Source organism: Sebastes umbrosus, chromosome 14, assembly GCF_015220745.1.
Source record: "Sebastes umbrosus isolate fSebUmb1 chromosome 14, fSebUmb1.pri, whole genome shotgun sequence".
In the NCBI taxonomy this organism is placed as follows: domain Eukaryota; kingdom Metazoa; phylum Chordata; class Actinopteri; order Perciformes; family Sebastidae; genus Sebastes; species Sebastes umbrosus.
In genome coordinates, this window is record NC_051282.1 from 27,164,006 (window position 1) to 27,183,675 (window position 19,670).

Here is a 19,670-nt window from a genome sequence, read left to right on the forward strand (position 1 = left end):
AGGACAAAGAGGTACATGATTTTTTTCCGATTACCTGTCTCATGTTCTACTGTCAGGATATAGTTTTATAAAATAACTTTTTTTAATCATATTTGCTTCAGCCTCGCCTACTTCAGCTTCAATGCTGCTGATTTCAAACCAGTTTCCTTTTTATGTCACAGTAAAATGTCCTGTTATTCCTCTATTTCCAGTCTCTGAAACTCAAATTTTGTAAAATTATCATCATTGGGAAGTTGTGATTCAGCCCACAGACACATATATAGAGCCAAGTCTCGGTACATTTATGCCGAGGCCCGAGCTGCGACCTCTCTAAAAAGGAGAGTCAGCTGCTCGTACGCGTAGAGTCCCTGCAACACCTCCAACGATCTCAGCCAGCCCCTCCACCAACTGGCCCTCTCTGTGCCACGCCTCCTCTCTCCGCGTGCCCTTTAACCTTCCTGCCTCGGTATATATAGTCTGTGTGACTATCACAGTTCTCCTGGCAGCCATCATGAAGGGTACAGTCTTGATCTGCTGTTTCCTCTCCCTGCTGCGTTTGCAGGCCACAGCAGGTAAGACTATAAGTACGCATATTTTTTCTGCTCAAACATCTGGTGGATTCCTCGTATTTTATGTTGGGTGGTGCGTTGTGGGCCCCCATGTGTTTGTGTACAAATGCTGCTGATGAATGAAATGGTGGCGTAAGTGTAAATTAGAGGCTGGTTTAATGAATGTTTGATTGCTCTATTAGCTTGATCAGAGACTCAGACGCTGTGATTCAGACTGATAATGGCCAAAAGTGCAGTTCATTGTGTTCATTGTCGGGGCAGTTTGATCAGGAATGGCTCTGGCTTCAGCGACAGTCATGGGGACACCAGCCGAGGATAGACAGTGACAGAGACAGAGAAATGTAAGCCACCGTGCAGCACTATTTAAAATCTGTCTCAGTTTATAATTAAACCGTTGGCACCCAATACAAAACGGCAGATTTAAGTGTACCTCTTTGACAAAAACTCAAATCCCTAACACTTTTTGATGTATGAACTTAAACGTCTTGTCATAAAGGACAGCAGTCGAGGATCATTCAAACTCGAGTTCAGCCTCTCCTGTGGGCTGACAGCATGTCAGCTGTCCTAACTCGTGGCACCAGCTGATGGAAAGTCTTAGTCTAACCAAGGAGAGAGCAGCCACAGCGGGAGCTTGAATGAAGCTTTTTGTCACTCATACCTCTGCATTCATAGATGTGATGTCTTTGCTTCACTCTTGAACTTTTATTCAAGAGTCACTCCAGACTTGAAATACCTACTGAGAGGGGAGGAGGGAGGGGGGGGGGGGGGGGGGGGGGGGGCAACATCTTTTGTGATGATATCCCATAGCATCAGGGATCAATCTCACAGTAAATGTGATTATACCCATGGAGTTGAATGTCCGAGTGACAACAACCTCTCCCAGATTCTAGAAGTGCGGACTGGATCTCCGGGTCTGGACAGGAGCGCTTGGCGTTACCCTTGTTTGTCACCCTTGTCCGTCCTTGGGGTGGCGTTCGGCTCCACAGCCCCGGGCCATGCAGGCCTTCATATTCCAGGCTGCTGTCAGGTGTCTAAGATTGGAAGGCCTCCTGAAACCCAACACTGTTCACTACAGTTCCTCCCTCCCTCCCTCCGTCCTTCCCTCCTGACTCCTCACCCCTCCCAGCCCCATGCTTCCCTTTAGATGCACTGCACAGCTGCTGTCACTCTGCACTGTCACAATCGCAATTTATTCCCAGCAGTTGGCCTTATAGGGACATGCATTCTCCAGGCAGGAGGGGCCGGGCTTTTAGCTGCAACTCATGCCTTCATAGACCCCTTTCTGCAGGCCCATGCATCTTTTGGTGTCTCTAAATCTACTGCATGTGCATACTATTGATTGTTTGTTTTTTTTTTGCTGCAGAGCACACAGGAGTTTTTCACTCCAATACCTGCAGGTTATGGACAGATTATGAGAATCATGAACTCCTTGCCGCTCAGCGTGCAATGATTTGTGTTATCGATTGGTTGGATCGATGTCAGGAACTCCATTGAAGTAGCTAACATCGCAGAGAGGAGCACAAAGGGTAATCTCCTTCCAAAGGAATGTAAAATTGATTTGCTATCATCTCATCACGGGGTGTCTAGCAGCCCCCGGCTGTGCACATTTTCTTGTCCAAAAAGTGAAGACGTTAATGTTATATCCGAACACCATAGTGGATTTTGTGAGAAGTACAGCTGAAAGCAGCAGCTACACATTGATTTAATAATGCTGCTGCTGATGTCTCATCTCTTAAGACTGAAGCCAGCTGATTGTATCAATATAATTGTCTAATTTTTGATGAAAAGCAAGGGCGCTGAGACTTTGGAAATTGTAGACATGATAGAAGGAATCATTTTGGTATAAAAAACAAAACCCCTTTGCATTCCTCTGCGTATGGTTAGACATCATTAGGCTCTGGTGTAGCCGTGTGAACACACCTTCAGGTCTAGTCAGAAAAAAATAAAGGAGCACCAGAAAGTTTTCTAGCATGTAGGGCAGCCTATATGACACTGCATCACGTTTTCTCCATTTAAGGGCACCCATTAGTGCGCAACATTTCCTTTTCTCCAATGGAAGGGCACCCCAGAGGTCACTTTATCACGTTTTCTCTACTGGAAGGGCACCCTAGAGTGCACTTTATCATGTTTTCTCCACTGAAAGGGCACCCTAGAGGTCACTTTATCACGTTTTCTCTACTGAAAGGGCACCCTAGAGGGCACTTTATCATGTTTTCTCTACTGAAAGGGCACCCTAGAGGGCACTTTATCATGTTTTCTCCACTGGAAGGGCACTCTAGATCGCACTTTATCACGTTTTCTCCACTGGAATGGCACCCTAGAGAGCAATTTATCACGTTTTCTCCACTGGAAAGGCACCCTAGAGGCCACTTTATAATGTTTTCTCTACTGGAAGGGCACCCAAGTGGACGCTTCATCATGTTATCTCCACTGGAAGGCCACGCTAGAGGCCAATTATCACGTTTTCTCGACTGTAAGGGCATCCAAGAGGGCATATTTGCTGCTTTTCTTTTGAACATGTGGGCACCAAGCGGGGCAGCCGAATCCACCAGTGTTCTAAGGCCTGTTCCATCTACCAGGCCTCATCTGACTCTGCCATAATATTTCCTTCACAGTCATTTACCTCCAGGTGTTAAATAGCCTCCATCTTTCTTGGCAAAGCAAGGAGCAGAGGAAACCTGCGGGTTTCATGGTGGTGTGAATGGGTCACCATGCGTTACATGACCGACCTGGCGCCATGATGCCGCTCGCTTGTCATGTAGGCGTAAACACGGGTTGCTGTAGTAACGGCTGGGTTATTATAAGGTTGCCAGAAACCCTACACTAACCAGGTCTTGTGTGAATGGGGCTGACCGACCAAACGAGGGATCGAATCCGTGCTCAGTGTCCGATATCATACGTGGTGTTTGAGTGTGAAAGGGGGTTTAAAAAGCTGCTAATACAATATAAAAATGCCATTAGTGCAAATGTAATTACAGCATATTGCTCAGAACCTGAGAGATTTTTTTGTTTCATATATATCACAGCCCCTTTGGGACCTTGATTAGTTCTTCACACTATGTGTTTATACTTAAGTGGTAACACGATCCACCCTCGACACAGTAAAGACATCTTTGGCCTACTCACTTTGCAGAGGGGAGACATGGAAATTTAAAAGGCACACGTGATCCCCACCGCTGACGGTATGTGGCATGTCTGGGACATCCCTACGCTGGTGGTAGTAGTAGAAGGGACGCACCGGTCACACCCCTCCTTAAAAGACAAACCCCCCCAGTCCCAAGGGCACCTGACGTCCTCTCCTGGCTTTCGAACAGGAGAGCAGGGATAGAGGCGTCAGATAAACACCTCAGGGTGAAGTGCCTTTGCCGTTCCTTCGCCTTCCTTTGAGCCTGTCACTCAACTAGCTATGTGTCGAGTTGTCAGTGACCCCTTAGAGGACTCACAATCCGGATGATGATCTGTAAGGGCCAGTGGCAACCCGAAAGTCACTGATGTTTTATTTGGATCTTGAATGTAGTCGGTCTTTTCACGTACATTAACAGGACATTGTGTGAAAGTAAAGTACTTGTTATTTCTCGTGTAAAACGCCTACAAAGATAATGTTTCTTATTTGCCAAGTATCTATTTGAAACATCCGTGAGCGGTCCTGGTACAGTAGCTCTCACTCGCTCGGCCTGTATATTACACAATCAGCTCTAAAGGGATGTGGATGTCTCTGAGTCTCCACACTGACTAAAATAGGAGCCAACCATTCTGCCTCCCCCCTCCCTCCTCTCTGTCCATCTTCTGACCCATTGTGGGTCTATTTTTGACTATGGGGAGTACTAGCTCCACGCACTGGGCCACCTGTTGCCATCCATGGCCTCTTCTTCTCACCACGCCCTGCACAAGCTCTGCTGACCCTCGCTAGAGGAAGAATCATGTGCATTTTTATGGTTTACCTTCTAACGTGTGCAAGAAATTTTGTTTAATGCTATTTATATCCTTTGGTATTGTATGTAAAAACTGTTTAAAGATTATTTGAAACCGATGCCTCTCCGTGGATCTTTCCAGTGGAACCCCCTGGCCTTTAGTTAAGGTTTCCTGAATCCCCCCGTGCTCAGGATAAATCCTCTGACCGGGGGGGTTCCAGGCCTGTCGCCCTCATCATGTTCATAATTCAATTTACCTCCACTGTGCTGCAAGCAGAACATGATCCTGGGGTTTTACACATACACACATATACCTAATATACACAGTGTAAATGCACAGGACTGCAGATACACATGTTCATGTCCACATAAGAACATAATGCACATTAGGGTAATCCCTGGTTGTATGATTTGACTGCATTAATAAATATATGTTTTTGTTTAGTTCAGTAGCACTTTCAGCTACAACACTGGTTGAAGTGTGTTCTTAAGATCTGTCTGAATTAGTTGCTCAAGATATATTCTTTTTTTAATTTGTCTCCTTTTCATTTGATGTATTTGCGTGCTGGATAGTGATTGGCTCCACAATTTGTGATTGAGTGTCAAACCATGGTGTTACCAGTTGCAACCTCCGGGTCTGAAAAGTGAAGCCAATGCATTAAACCTGCATTCTTTCTAACAGCCAGCAGGGGGCGACTCCTCTGGTTGCAAAAAGAAGTCTGATTGTATAGAAGTCTATGAGAAAATGAACCTACTTCTCACTGGATTTATTACTTCAGTAAACATTGTAAACATGAGTTTATGGTCTCAGTCGCTAGTTTCAAAACAGGGGATGCTTTAGGGCGTGGCTACCTTGTGATTGACAGGTCGCTACCACGGCGTCGTCCGGTCTGGGAGTTGTCCGCGTTTTCATCTTACAACTATAACCCTTTCACAGTGTGTTTTCAGTTCTTTAAAGTTAAATATACCCTTTTTAGTCACCTAAAAATGTCTTATTCAGCATTGGCTCCACCCTCTCGTGTCACTTCTGGTTGCAAAAAAACAACATGGCTACAGCCAAAATGCCAAACTCAAGGCTTCGTCCACAAACCAATAGATGACATCTCGGTGATTATCTATGGCTGTTACATGCACAACTCATATTTCAGGGGCGTACGAAGCCTTCTCACCTCAGCATAGTAATGTGGAAAATGTGTCTATATTTATATTGATCTTTATAGTAAAGGTGGTCTTTAAACTTTGAAGCAGCACATTTGCACAGAAGTTTCACACTTACAGTAGTTGACCGGCATTCCTTCCATTGATTGAATGGCCTCCACATAAGGACCTATAGTTGAGGCATGACTTAGTCAGCCGCTGAGGCCGTGGCGGGCTTAAATCACCCAACATTCCTACTGGATGTCCTGATGCCACCAGAATGTTTCTCCAAAACTGACGGTTGTGTGGCAACGGGCTCACTGAGGACACACGGCCCACGGACGCAGATGTCCGGGGTTCAACTCCCCTGGCGCCTGCAGGGTTAAATTTGAGCGCTGACGCAAGGACCGCCCTCCGCGGGCAACACTACCTCTCTGATCTTCGCGGACCGCCGTCCCGGGGCTTCCATCAGGGATTGACTGGATTGGGAGGTGTTAACACTGCCGCAGCAGTTAAGGCCCACTCAAGAGGCTTGTGTTAAAAGACTCGACTCTTCTGAGTGATGAGTCGAGTTACAGAAGCTTTGAGTGTGAGCCGCGGGGACGGGACTCGTTCAATCATCCTCAGTGTCCTCTGAAAGCTGACTTCTCTCACTTCTCTTCCACATTGTGTGCCAAATCTTTACCCCGTGTTTTTTCAGTTGACTTAAATTCCTGTTTTTGCAACGTTTCTATTTGACTCAGTTTGACATGTGCCACGATGACGAGTGTCGGGGGTTGCAAAATTGCTGCCATGTATCGCAGATAATGTCACTTACTGCTGTTTCTAAAGGTCATGCAGGCAAAAGCAATTTTGCATGAGCATGTAGCGATCACCTGACCTCCAATTGCTGATTTTAAATGCCTTTAATTCAAATTGTAAGTGGTATTTCTATTTCATTCGACAGTGCACTGAGTGGAGTGGCACTATGAGCTCACATGAATAAAAGGATGAACCCATTTTCTGCTATACATCCTCTTTTTTTATCACCCCGCATCCTACCGTACCTCCTTGAAAATACTCGATAATATAGACCAAACTTGAAGCTTTAAATACGCAGTGACGGATATAGATCAGTCACTGAAGCTTTTTAGGGATTGCAGTATTATTACTCACAGCCTGCTTTATTCTGGCTGCTAACCTTTTGGTTCCTCTTGTTCTCGCGCTGCACTGGGAGCAACATTACACAGGCTTATTTTTAGCAGGTTGACTCGGGGAGCATCAGTGGTGCTGCGCTGTACCTTAACCAGCAGCGTGTGTCACTGCTGCCACACTGCAGCAGAGCAACTGTCGGGGTCTCAATTAAAGCCTGAGCCATATGTTACGACTGGGGGATCTTTTATGGTCTTTCCATTATTGTTTACCTGTGCACATACTGCACTGAAATGCTCCTTTTGGCTTTCCGTGGTGTGATATGCTTTCAAATCATTTGATCGATTTAAAGTGCTCCCTGCATTTTTGCATGAATGGAGAAACCTTTTATCTCTGCCTCAGTTGTCAGACACCTTTATTAACCCCAGTTCATTTTACTGAATGTGAATATATTTCTATTTTCAATATCATTAGTTCATTCATTTAAAAAAAGAAAAGAAAAGCAGTTTGCTTCAGGCTTGTAAACAAACAGGCCTTCAGATATATTTTACTTGTCATTTGATGCACTATCCGTTTTGGCCAAAGCAATGTGCCGTTCTGACTCTTGGCCAGAAACGCTACAAGTCATTGACCACATGGCCGCTGGCTGTGCTCCAGGTTAGGCTGCAGGATGCCGTGACAGTGCTGCCCTCACATTGATTTACAATATAAATGTTTGCGTAGACAAAAAGCCATAAAGTCTAATAGGGGCAATTTAGCACCATGGCTGAAGACTAGGAAATGTGCAGAATGCCAGCGATGAGGTTACCCTGTTGTTGTATAGTCCTTTTAAAGTTAAGATTCCTACACTTATATTAATAGGTTACATACGTTAAAGAGGTATTTCACCGCTGGAAAGATGTTTTTTTTCATAAAACTAGGCTGTCTAGGCTGCATATATTTTTTAAATTGGTGCCACATAACCAGAGAAAACAGAGGAAAACGGCTGTAGTATTTTCGTTCGCTCAAAAAGGTAGAAAACTTCAACACCCAGAATGCACTAGGCTCGTTGCCGCCAGCGCCACACCGAGGGCACTCCCCCCGAGCCGCTTCTAGGGGCTTCGGCTTGACCAAAGATTCTGGTGCGTCTAAATATTACCGGCAAGGCTGGAGGAGGAAAAACTTCTTAGACTACGTCAGTTTATGTGCAAATATTCTGCAAAATGGTCACTTTGATTATGTCTTTTAAATATTAGCATTAATAAAGGTGATAAATCAAAGTGGAGGAAACCTTGTCAACGTGAATGGCCCTCTCTAGAGCCAGTGTTTGGTTTGTCCGTTCGGTGAAGAGGACCCGCTCCCTTTGTACTATAGATATAAACGGCTCATTCTAAGCTAATGAAAACATGATTCTTATTTTCAGGTGATTATACACTAATGAAAACATACTTATTAATATTATATCAAGCCAATAGACCCACCATAAATGCTACACACTGTTCCTTTAAGAAGTATTTGAAAGGACTTATGGAGAATATGTTTATATGACATTAGGCCGTCACATCTATCAGATCAATATGCTGAAACAGAACAAAGTGACTGAAGAAGGGAGACTATCTGACAGCAGTGTACATAAAATTATCAAAGTTTCATCCCTCTGGTCTAAGATGTCTGCAAAAAAAAAATACTTTACCTTCCCCCACCGAGTGCTTCTGCTTCACAGCAGTCTGTTTTTGATTTGTGATGAGCATTGCAGGCATTTGCCACAGTCACCAGCTGAGATCAGAGGGTCATGCCCTCTTCAACAGCGCCAACTATTCGTGCTTTCTGATCCTCCATGCAAGCAGGTCTCTTCATCTGAACATGCTATAATATTAGTTTTATAAGTCTGCAGAGCTGAAAATGAGAGGGTATGCATCTGAGGAGGTTATATCAAACTCAAATATCTTGTTCATTTGTTTCCTGTGCCAGTAAAGTGAATTTAACTGGGCTGCGCTGACAGGAAGTATGCCGATGATGTGTTTATATAACAAGATCAATATTCAGATCATGCCGTGTGTTTTTACTCAGTCTGATTTACAATTTAATGACTGCAATTAATCATCCCTACACAGCTGCTACTGTCGGCTTCAATAACATGCTGCAAATTCTTTTTAAAATTCCCCAACAACTCTATTAAGGGAGTGTCTGGTAGCTCGGACACACGGACCCGTAACCCTTCAGGGACATGGAAGTGTGAACCAGGGAGACTTCCCCGCTCCTCCTATATATAGCTCATAGCCGTAGCAGGTTTGTCTGGAGCAGGGCAGTGTGGGAGGCGTTAACGGGGAGGCCTGGTCCTGAGGCCTGGACACACAAGGGCAGGCATCACGGCGCGATAAGTCGGTGATAGGCGGGTAAATATAGAAGAGAAAAGACACAGGATTGCACATCATTGTCTCATCATGTATATTAGATGAGAACACTCAGTCCAGTTCTCCTCCCAAAGTCCATAATGAAACTGGGGAAGTCCCTCTTTCTCTCTCCCTCTCTCTCTCTCTCTTCCTCTCTTATCTTTGCTGTTGCTATAAAGCCCATGGTGATGCCAAACAAATGTCTATGTTTATTTTCAGCGTTTGCTCTCTAAATTTAGAGCTGATTGTATTAACAGCTGAGATCTGAGCGATCCGATATGTTCCAAAGTGGACATGACACACTGGTGAGCGGATATGTTCTCTCGGATTCACTCTCTCACACACTGTGGGGGGGTGAGAAGAGTCAACACAGTACGTTGTGGGGTGCAAAAATGTAAGCCACTTTTGGGGAAAAAAATCACCAAATGTAATGTATGCACATTGGAGGAAAGTCACCCATTTTTTTGCATAGAGAGCCAAAGAATGCGGAAGCCCTGAAAGGCAAGCGAGGAAAAAAAAAAGTCTAAATCTAAATAGTTTTCTCTCCTGTGTTTATGACTTAAGAACAGCTGAAAAAAACGTTTTGCCAGGATAATCTTTCATTTGTTTCATCTGTGAAACATGTAGGTTTTCACACTTTTCACCTGTTTTCACCAACTCCGTCTCACTCTAAACTTTCAAATACCACAGATTGGGCAGCGCCCCTCGGCATTGGAAACCGACGCACGGAGTCATCCTTTAGCAACAGTATGTGACGAACTGGGCTTTCAACTAACTCCAATGTAAACCCACCCGAGGCGTTATTCGGCGGTCGGAGCAAGTCACGTAGGATTAATAGCGTGAGAGTCCGCTAAGGGTGGGCGGGAAGGAACATAGACATATATACATAGACGCCACATTGGACGCTTCAGCCCGTTGCAGCGATACGTCAACCGGGGCGCCATATTGGACTGGGCAAGACATGTTTGCTCCATTTCTACCCACTGCAGCTTCAAGTCATAAACACAAGAGAGAAAACAGACTTTCGGGGGCTTCCGTACAAGAAACGATGAAATACATTGTTCCTCATTATAGCTCCAAAAAATCATGAAAATACATTTTGATGAAAACTCCAAGATTATCTCGTACTTTTATTTCTGCGCAATTAACATTAAAACTGATGGATTTGTAGCTAGTTATGGCCAGACACAATCATTTTATGGGTGTTAACATGCACTAAGGTTTTGTATAAACGGTAAGACGGAGCAGAAAAGACGATGTAGAAGAGTCATTTGGTGCATGTGGCTGCAGAGAAAGGTTTAATCATGACAGCTCAAATATCTGCTGCGTCTGAAGTTGCTACTGGCATCCAATGCAAAACTGTCACCCGGTGGCTTATTATCTGTGCGTCACACTTAAATTCCCAGCAGTGGTGATACATAATTGAGACGCAGGATGTATTGATTGGATCCAGAAATAGCAGCACCTTTGGCCTCCGTAGCTTTATTGAACATGTAAGACTGGCTGTCATCAGCAGTATGAGCTTCATAATGAAACTGTCACCTGGGTCCATCATTCATGTTATCAGATCATTAGATCATAGATCACTGAGGACTTGAACCGAGTTCAATTTTGTTACTGTTGTTTTTACAGATGAAGAAGAAGAAGAAGAAATCATCTCCGTCCTCAGGGACAGATCTCACATCGACGAGACGCTGCGGCTCGCAACTGAGGAAAAATCCGGAGACTATGCAGGTGAGGATGAAAGATTCATCAGATGTGGTTTTTGTAAAGCTTTGTGCTCGCTTGTATCTGACAAATTGAAGTCAGCTCAATGAAGCACGTTGAATACTGTCATATCCTTTGAATCTCTTACACTGATTTCCTTTCAGCTTACAGATGTGTTCCTAATCTTTAATTACTTTTATGCAACACATAATCAAGGAAGGTGGTTGGTTGTTAGAGTTGAACAGAAACATGTACCAGTGACTCTGAACCTGGGGGTCAAGACCCCTTGAAGGGGTCACAAAGTAAATCTACGGGGGTCATGAGATGATTAGCAAATTAGGAACGATAACAAAATAGTTTGTAACATTACATTCTTTTCTGACTTATCTTAAATTGTTGCTTTTCCCTGTGAGGTACTGGATATTTTCACCTTTTCCAGGCCTCTATAAATGATTTAATTGGTGCCCCAAGCACGTATTGCTTCATTTTAAGGGTCATAAGGCAAAAAAAGGTTTGGAGCCTCAGTTCTATTATTTAAAAGTAAGAAATGTTCCAAAAGAGCTGCTAAAGTGCAATTCGTGCCCTAGAGACTTTTTTTCCTTTCCTTCTTCACCACAGCCTATCAAATTGCCCCCCTGCCTGTTTTCTAACATCTTTATCATCCTCTCCTCTCTCTATTCTTCTTCTGTTTCTCCAGCGGCTCTACAGAAGTTGCGGAAGATCTACCACTCATCCATCAAGCCGATGGAGCAGGCCTACAAGTACAACGAGCTGAGGCAGCACGAGATCTCAGGTACCACCGAGGCTTCGGCTACGTCTGCATTTTTGTCCTGATGTGTGGGGTTTTCTTTTCTGTTTGGGTTGCTTTGGTGACTGATTCGTTTGTACAAACACAATCATCCTCACATCATCATCAACCAATACATAACAGGATTGGTTCATACTTTTTTAAATTCTTGTTATTATCTTTCTCTGGGCTCTCTAACTCTCTGTTATATGAGGGTAAGGACAATGCTGCAGGAATGAATCCTAAAACCCGGAAATGAGTTAGCACTTTAGCACTTCCGGTTCCCTCGTCTCAAAGTCAATGGGTTTTTGGTATGTGGTTAACACAAACTTAACAGATTTCAACGTTTTGTTCTACGATATAAAATCAGTAAATATCCCTCTTGTGAATTTTGAAGTTTTTACGTGTCTTAAAAAAGGGCGATAGCTAACAAGCAGTTAAATGAGACTACTAAACGTCATCACGCTGACTCGCCCGACTTTATAGCCACGCTCATGCAACCACTGTGTAGTTCGTTTATAGCCTAACGTTAGCTTTTTACTTCAGGTGATTGCATTTATGCTTCAAAAATTATAAAAATGGTCTTCATTTGTATAGATAGATAGACTTTATTGATCCCCGAAGAGAAATTGAGGTGTTACAGCAGCAATTTACACACAAATGACACAAGATAAGTTAAAAAAAACCCACTGTATTTACAAATCTCTATATACATACCAACTACTCTACTTTAACCTATAAAAGAATTAAAAAATACAGTAAAATAGAATTAAAGATATATCTCGGAGAACAACAAAACGTGTAAGTATCATAAACGTGTGTTTGCCACAGAGTTTATTTTCTGCAATAATCCAAAACCAGTGGATGAATCCCATTGGCTTTCTGTGGAGGGAACCTGGGCGATGCTTACTTCCTGGTGGGCCTACAAAAATATGTCATCCCTGCAGTACTCTATATATGTAGTCATGTTACTTTAAAATATTTCTTCCCCTTTTCTTCTATTCATTTACATACTTTTTGTTATGTCCTTGTTTGGTTTATTTTAAATCACTGTACACTGTTTCTTCACAATAAGCTCAACACTCAGCTGCACACTGAAGTGCCGAGAACAAACTCTACTGTCCCACAATAAAATAAAGCTCGCCCTCTTGTGGCCCTTTAGGCTTGGCATGCATGCACACTTGTCAAATGCCTCTAAAAGAACATTTATTCTTTGTAAAAAAAAAAAAAGGGGTATTTACCGTTTCGCTCGACCACAAAGGCACACCATCCATTTGTTGTTGACGGACATGTTTGACACGTTAGGTCAAATATGGGACTAGATTCCCACCCATTCATGCACACTGTTACTCTACCCCTCCCTGTTGCTTCTAGAGACCTCACACCCTCACTCCTCACTCTCCTCCACCTCCTGTTCCCTCACTCCTCACTCTCCTCCATCTCCTGTTCCCTCCACTCCTCTGTACTCCACCCTCTCCTGTCCCCTATCCCCATCCCCTAACAGCCTACCCCGGACGAACCCTGGGGGACTCATCCACAGGTGGGTGTGGGCGGGGCTTACCCGTGCATGGCACTGCTTGAAGTGCTCAGCCCCCTTCCTCCCCCCCTTCATTTGTCCTCATGTGTGAGTCACTGCTCTGCTCCCTGTGGGTCAGAAATGTCAAGCACATTGGGTGACAGCTGATGTAACATGACAGATTGGGGACTAGTCAAAGTGATGCACAGGTGAAAGGTTCAGCAGCAGCAGTTTTATACGCTATGTGGATAAAAATGGATTCATGGTACGTGTCCACAGCCTCCGTCCTTTCCACGCTCCCCATTCATTGTCTATGTAAGCAGCCGTGCAATGCATTCTGGTAGCGTGGCGGCACGATTCGAGAGACGGGGCGTCACATTGGCCGCACCTCATTTGCATAAAGTTGAGGTCTAGGCTACTTTATCCGTCCGGTGCGACTCGCCGCCTCTGGAAACTCCCTAGAAACTGTTACACTAAACATCGTTGATCCAAAAAAAAGACAGATTCAGCAACTGCATGGCTTATTTCTCGCATAAAATGTTTTCAGTAATGCATTTCGGTGAACTATTTTCGTGCTATAAGAGAAAAAAGTTTCCAAATGAGCCACCATATTGGTTCCGGTTTGAAAGCTGGGAGCAGCAGCCCACGAGGGAAAGCGTTCGTCCAATCAGGTACTGAGTGTCTTGTGTCTAGTGGCAGCCCATCAAGTGTCCAATGCTGGGAAAGTGAGGACATCCCTTGCGATAAAAAGCACCCCTGTGGAGACGTACCATCACTCTTTCTTCAAAATTTCAACCAAAACTCTAATTCCATATCAAAGAATTAAAAGGGAAGAAATGTAAATAAAAAGGTTTATTCAAGATTCTTAGTGTTTAGGCTGCACATTATCTACAGCATTTACAGAGAGACCAAGCATTAAAGCTGCGTCAGTAACTTTGAGCTAATATGAAAAAAAAGAGTTATTTTTATTATCGGAGTTCACAAGTTTTGCGAGCAGTGATTGACAGGTGGTTTAGAGACTGCTCGCCTCTGATTGGTTGTTTTCCTTCGGGCGTGGTGGAAACTTGCAAATGCCATTATGAGCACAGGAGGACACAGGAATATGATTTTTTTCACAGATTATCCATCTCATGTACTACTGTAAGGATATAGTGACAGTTTTATAAAAACAACTTTTTTTTATCATATTTGCTCAAAGTTTCAAACTGCAGCTTTAAGTTGTAGGATATAAAATGTAAAATATGAAGGGGGTTGCATGTGCAGTTCCGGCTTTAGCAAAGGACACACAGCAGATTTGAGGAGGGACACTGGTGGTCAGACTTTGCTCTTTATTTTTTTATTTTTTTGTTATCATTTTTAAAGCCACTGGAACCGGGGGTGGTTATTGCTTTTTCTTTGTTTCTTTTCTGATGATATTTTCACTTTTGTTGTCTTTTTGATATTTTTATCCTCATCTTCTTCATTTAGCTTTGGGCCAGTAGGCTATAACAGAACTTTCCACCCCGACACCATGCCCACTCACAACACACATGGCAGCTTGTTATGAGACACGCAGCTTGCTCTGAAAGCATCGCCCCGTTGAGTCTTATGTCAGACGCTGCTTTGACGTGTGTCACTGAGATATGGCTGCAACATTTTGATGACATTTTTTCTTAAGCTATTAAACAAGCACTACAGCTTCGGCACGTCTTTCTTTTTATTTCCTTTACAAAATCCTGACGTGCTTCTACTGTAAGTATAGTTCATCCCAAAAACAACAAACATTTTGGATGGATTGTTGTTTTGGTTAAACTATCCTTTTATGAGGTGCAAAAGGAGGCTGTAGCAAACATGGGCTTCTTTTGGCAACAGCTCAAGTTTTCGCACCTTTTTCTTCATCATTTTGATTGATGAACTCGAGAGGTTCTTTGTCATCATTTAGCCATCTTACTGAGATTTTAACCACCGTTGTCTGTCCTCGCCCAACAGATGGAGAGATTACCTCCAAGCCCATGGTGCTGTTCCTGGGACCCTGGAGTGTAGGAAAGTCCTCCATGATCAATTACCTCCTGGGCATGCACGACAGCCCCTATCAGCTCTACACAGGTATGTTACACACATCTTTCTTTTTAAACTATAATCCAATAAGGATTAAGTAACCCTGGATAGCCATCATAAATCTACAGGACCATTAGAGGGGCAGTTATCTAAATGTTACAGGATTGAGTGTGTAAGTGCAGGAATGTCATTGTGGTTATCAAGTGAGCAGATAGCATCGCAGAGGTTTTGTTGAATTAGATCCATGACATCTTAGGAAGGGTCAAAAATGATCCCTGGCAATTTAGAGCCACTGCTGGAAGATAATAATATTATGTTAATAATGAGCCCTTCATATCTACACAGGGAGCGGGTCCTATTCACGGAGTCAACCATGTTGCTCCTCCATGTTTCTACAGTAGCCCAGAACGGACAAACCAAACACCGGCTCTAGAGAGAGCCTTTCGTGTTTTTACGTTACCTGAAGGCCACCGTAGTTCTCCGACACGCTTGCGAAACTGCAGTAACGTGAGACGCAGAGTGCAAAATCGTGGTACCGCCAGCCACTGTCTGACTTCCGTTGCTCCTAACGAAGTGTTATTATGGTAAGGATGGCCTCTGAGCGAGTCGAACGATGTTACCGCGGTTTTGTACTCGACGGCTTGCGTTACTGCAGTCTTGGAAAAGGAGGAATGAGCGGAGGGGTACTCAGTTGGTTGCAATCTGCAACCACAACACTAGATGCCGCCAAATCCTACACACTGTACCTTTAAATGACAATGTGAAAGAGGTCACTCGTAGTGATGAACGGATGATCGGCTTTGCAGAGCTTTATAGTGAGTTTCAGCTCGTTCTTTAGCTGTCCGACATTCAACTTTACTGTTTCAGTTCACTCTAATATAGAGTAATTTTCAGTCTTTAAAAATCTACTGTACACTACCTGTTTAGCACCAAACAGCAGACAGACACAGTTAGCAACTAGCTGGTGAACATATTAGAGCATGTAGCAGCTAAAGAAAGAGAGTGAATATTGGACTTAAATTCAGCAGGTCACCAGAAACATGACTCCAAATTAATGATGTTGTTCCATAACTGCTGGGTGTATGAATATGCAATTTAAAAGGTGATGATATGTCAACATTGTGTCCACAACAACAACATCAAGAAAATGACTAATTGCAGGTTTAACCATTTCCCCAGTGTATATACATTTCTACCTAGATCTTTTCTTTAATGTCTCACAATCCGTTTCTCTACTTGTTATTATTCTTGCTCATCTCTCCCTCTTGTTGTCCATGAATTTGTCTTCAGGAGCTGAGCCTACTACCTCTGAGTTCACTGTAATTATGCACGGGGAGAAGATCCGCTCTGTGGAGGGTATCGTCATGGCAGCAGACAGCTCTCGGTCCTTCTCTCCCTTAGAGAAGTTTGGCCAAAACTTCCTGGAGAAGCTGATCGGTATTGAGATGCCCCACAAGATGCTGGAACGTGTGACTTTTGTGGACACACCGGGAATCATTGAGAACCGGAAGCAGCAGGAGAGAGGTAAAACAGAGACCTTCAGTTTGCAGGTTTTCACATTGCAACTCAGTGTGTCTAGTGGTTAACTTGTTCTCTTCTTCCGTCCAGGCTATCCCTTCAATGATGTTTGCCAGTGGTTCATTGACCGTGCTGACCTGATCTTCGTGGTGTTTGACCCCACCAAGCTGGATGTTGGCCTGGAGCTGGAGATGCTCTTCCGGCAGTTGAAGGGTCGCGAATCCCAGATCCGCATCATCCTAAACAAGGCTGACAACCTGGCCACCCAGGACTTAATGAGAGTCTACGGAGCGCTCTTCTGGAGCTTGGCTCCCCTCATCAACGTGACCGAACCCCCCCGCGTCTACGTCAGCTCCTTCTGGCCATACGACTACGCACCCGACACCAGCCGTGAGCTCTTCAAGCGAGAGGAGATCTCCCTCCTGGAAGATCTGAACCAGGTGATTGAAAACCGCATGGAGAACAAAATCGCCTTCATCCGTCAGCACGGCATCCGCGTGCGCATCCACGGCCTGCTGGTCGACCGCTACGTCCAGACCTTTAAAGAGAAGATGAGCTTCTTCAGCGACCCTGAACTGGTCTTCAAGGAGATTGTGGACGACCCGGACAAGTTCTATATTTTCAAATCCATCCTGGCAAAGACCAACGTCAGCAAGTTCGACCTGCCCAACCGCGATGCTTACCGCGACTTCTTTGGCGTCAACCCGATCACCAACTTCAAGCCCCTGACGGCTCAGTGCTCCTACATGGGAGGCTGTCTGCTGGATAAGATTGAGAGGGCGATCACCAATGAGCTGCCCGCACTCCTGAGCAGCATTAACTCCGGCAAGCAGCCTGGCCTGTCCTCCTGCGAGGTTACTGGCTGTGGTGAGAAGCCAAAGAATCGCTACCGAAAGAACTGAGGAAAACAAAAATAACTTGAGTGGGGGAAGTAAGAAGAGAGAAGGGGTCTGGTGGAAGCCAACCCTGCTTTTGTCAGAACGCCTGTATTGTTGAGGAGACAGAGGAGAGGAGATTTGTTTTTTTTCCCTAGGTGAATATGGGGAGATGCATTTAGGGACTGTGGGAATGAGGAAGATAGAGGGAGGGAAGGGTCATTGTTTGATAAGGCAGCTTAAGGACACAAGTGCTGAAGAAATGAGAGGTTTGTTAAAATACACGCTCTCCTCTCTCCCTTGCACAATCACAGTGGACTGTCTGGGATTTTGGGGTTTGGGGGAAGTAACGATGTGAAGAAACACAGAAATTGAAAAATAAAAATTGAAAAATCCTGAGACTGAAATCAGTCAAATACCAGCTCCCTTGTATGTGAATAAAATGGGAAAGTGGAAACAGGAGTTGCAAATTTGTGTTGTAAAATCTTGAGAATTGCATTGCAGAAAGTCAATTCCATAAGCTTCAGAAGCTGATTTTGAAGAAGCCTTTTTGTGGGTGCTATACAAAGCCTTTGTGTTTGTCATCCAAACCTTTTGCTTTTGACATAGATTATCATTAACGTTGCATGTTAGATCTTATTTTAACAGATGCATGCATTTCCCGCTAACTATAACTATTTCCTCGTGTAACTGAAACCTGAACCAACCCTGCCGTGCGACAAATAATTTTTTTCTTTTTATACGCTCATCGGTCCGGGTTGTTGACAACCTGTGAAATGAGCACTGTGATGGAAGCAGAGGTCAGGGTTCAAGGGTCAGAGTCTTCACAGCGGGGTGGGTAATGTTCATTCTGCTTCACTTCTTAACTGTTCTTACTGTTTCTGTTTGCGTCTATAAATTTGCCAGTCTTTGGCAGAAATTCAATACTGTGTTATGATTTTTTTTTTTTCCTTGAACGATAAGCTTCCCAGCTTTTTTTCTTTTGAGCTGAATGACCATAAAAAAATAGAATACATGAAGGAAGTTTGGATTATAGCTGTCTCTAGACATTTCTTCTGCAGGATAGGAAGCTATTTATTGATTTTTCTATGTAAACTCTCTAAATGGGCATTGAAGTAGGCTGTGTATGTGTACTGAACACCTCCGGCTATACAATTGTACAAACAAAAAGTGGGCTGGAGGTAAAGGTAAAGTGGAGGACTCATGAGTTGACCCCTGACCTCTGTGGAAAGAAGCTGTGCATTACAACACCCATACTACCATACTCTTTAGTATGCCAGAAAAAGATTTAGTATGTCCCAGTACATAGTGGCTTTGTCCGAAATCGCACACTATGCACTACATACCCAGTATGTGTACTATCGTTCAACACACTTTTGTGTGAATGAACAGTAGTTTGTATCTGTTCGGACGCACTGAGCAGTAATTTACGTCGTCACTTCCAGAGGGCCTCCTTGCCGGTTGGAGACGCGTAACCATGGCAACCTGTGCCAACCTCATGTGACCAAAACGACTGTTTGTGATAATCAAAGTCTGAATTAGCCTAAATTAAATGATATATTACGCAATATTATATTTACAGTTAAATTTAAGTATTATTGATATTAAAGAGCTGTCCGTCAACGTCCGTTGTCGTCACTACTGCATTGCATTGTGGGATGTTTATGCCGCCGTAGTGTCCAGCGTTGCATACTGTAATATTTCACCGCAAATAGTATGCAATTCACGTAACTATTGGTTTCATACTAAGGTTTCAGACGTACTCAAATATCTCACATACTGTTTTGGCGTACTAAACAGCATGTTAGTGTGGATTTTCGGACGCAACCTGAATGTCAAATGCCAAAAAATACCAGGATGTCCTACTACTGTATCCAGCCAGCAGATATATATGAGCAAGAGGGTCAAAGTTCAAGGTGCAAAGTTGTGACAAAGTGGTATGTCTCAACTGTATGCAGTACAATACGTACTTTGTAAGGGCAGTTGCAGTATGTACTAAAAGGTAAAAAGAAATTTGGAACGCACCCCAAGACCCGAGTACTGACCTATAGAGCCGCAATGGTTTTGCTGTGACACATGTCATAGCTGCAAACTCTTATGTAAGCCTACCTCAGTGAACTACCCAGGAGTA

The 19,670-nt window shown here is 43.9% G+C and overlaps 1 protein-coding gene across 3 annotated transcripts; it reads left to right on the forward strand.

Annotated features, from left to right (window-relative positions):
• The first annotated feature begins 433 nt into the window (after positions 1 to 433).
• Positions 434 to 18,463, forward strand: srl (sarcalumenin). 3 transcript variants are annotated; one of them, XM_037792766.1, is made up of 7 exons: positions 434 to 551; positions 10,732 to 10,833; positions 11,504 to 11,599; positions 13,098 to 13,133; positions 15,078 to 15,194; positions 16,437 to 16,670; positions 16,755 to 18,463. In XM_037792766.1, the coding sequence occupies exons 1-7, from the start codon at positions 491 to 493 to the stop codon at positions 17,564 to 17,566; spliced, it is 1,458 nt and encodes a 485-aa protein (XP_037648694.1). In that variant the 5' UTR covers positions 434 to 490; the 3' UTR covers positions 17,567 to 18,463. The 3 variants fall into 3 exon arrangements, with proteins under 3 accessions (XP_037648694.1, XP_037648693.1, XP_037648695.1); XM_037792765.1 differs by having other exon boundaries at positions 465 to 563; XM_037792767.1 differs by lacking the exon at positions 13,098 to 13,133 and having other exon boundaries at positions 465 to 563.
• Positions 18,464 to 19,670: the final 1,207 nt, after the last annotated feature.

What these genes read in the sequence shown, in the direction of transcription:
- srl (XM_037792765.1), top strand. Translation starts at nt 491, where the DNA reads ATGAAGGGTACAGTCTTGATCTGCTGTTTCCTCTCCCTGCTGCGTTTG. An exon ending in CCCCTATCAGCTCTACACAG is followed by an intron (nt 15,195 to 16,436) that starts GTATGTTACACA and finishes ATTTGTCTTCAG; the next exon opens with GAGCTGAGCCTACTACCTCT. An exon ending in CCGGAAGCAGCAGGAGAGAG is followed by an intron (nt 16,671 to 16,754) that starts GTAAAACAGAGA and finishes TCTTCCGTCCAG; the next exon opens with GCTATCCCTTCAATGATGTT.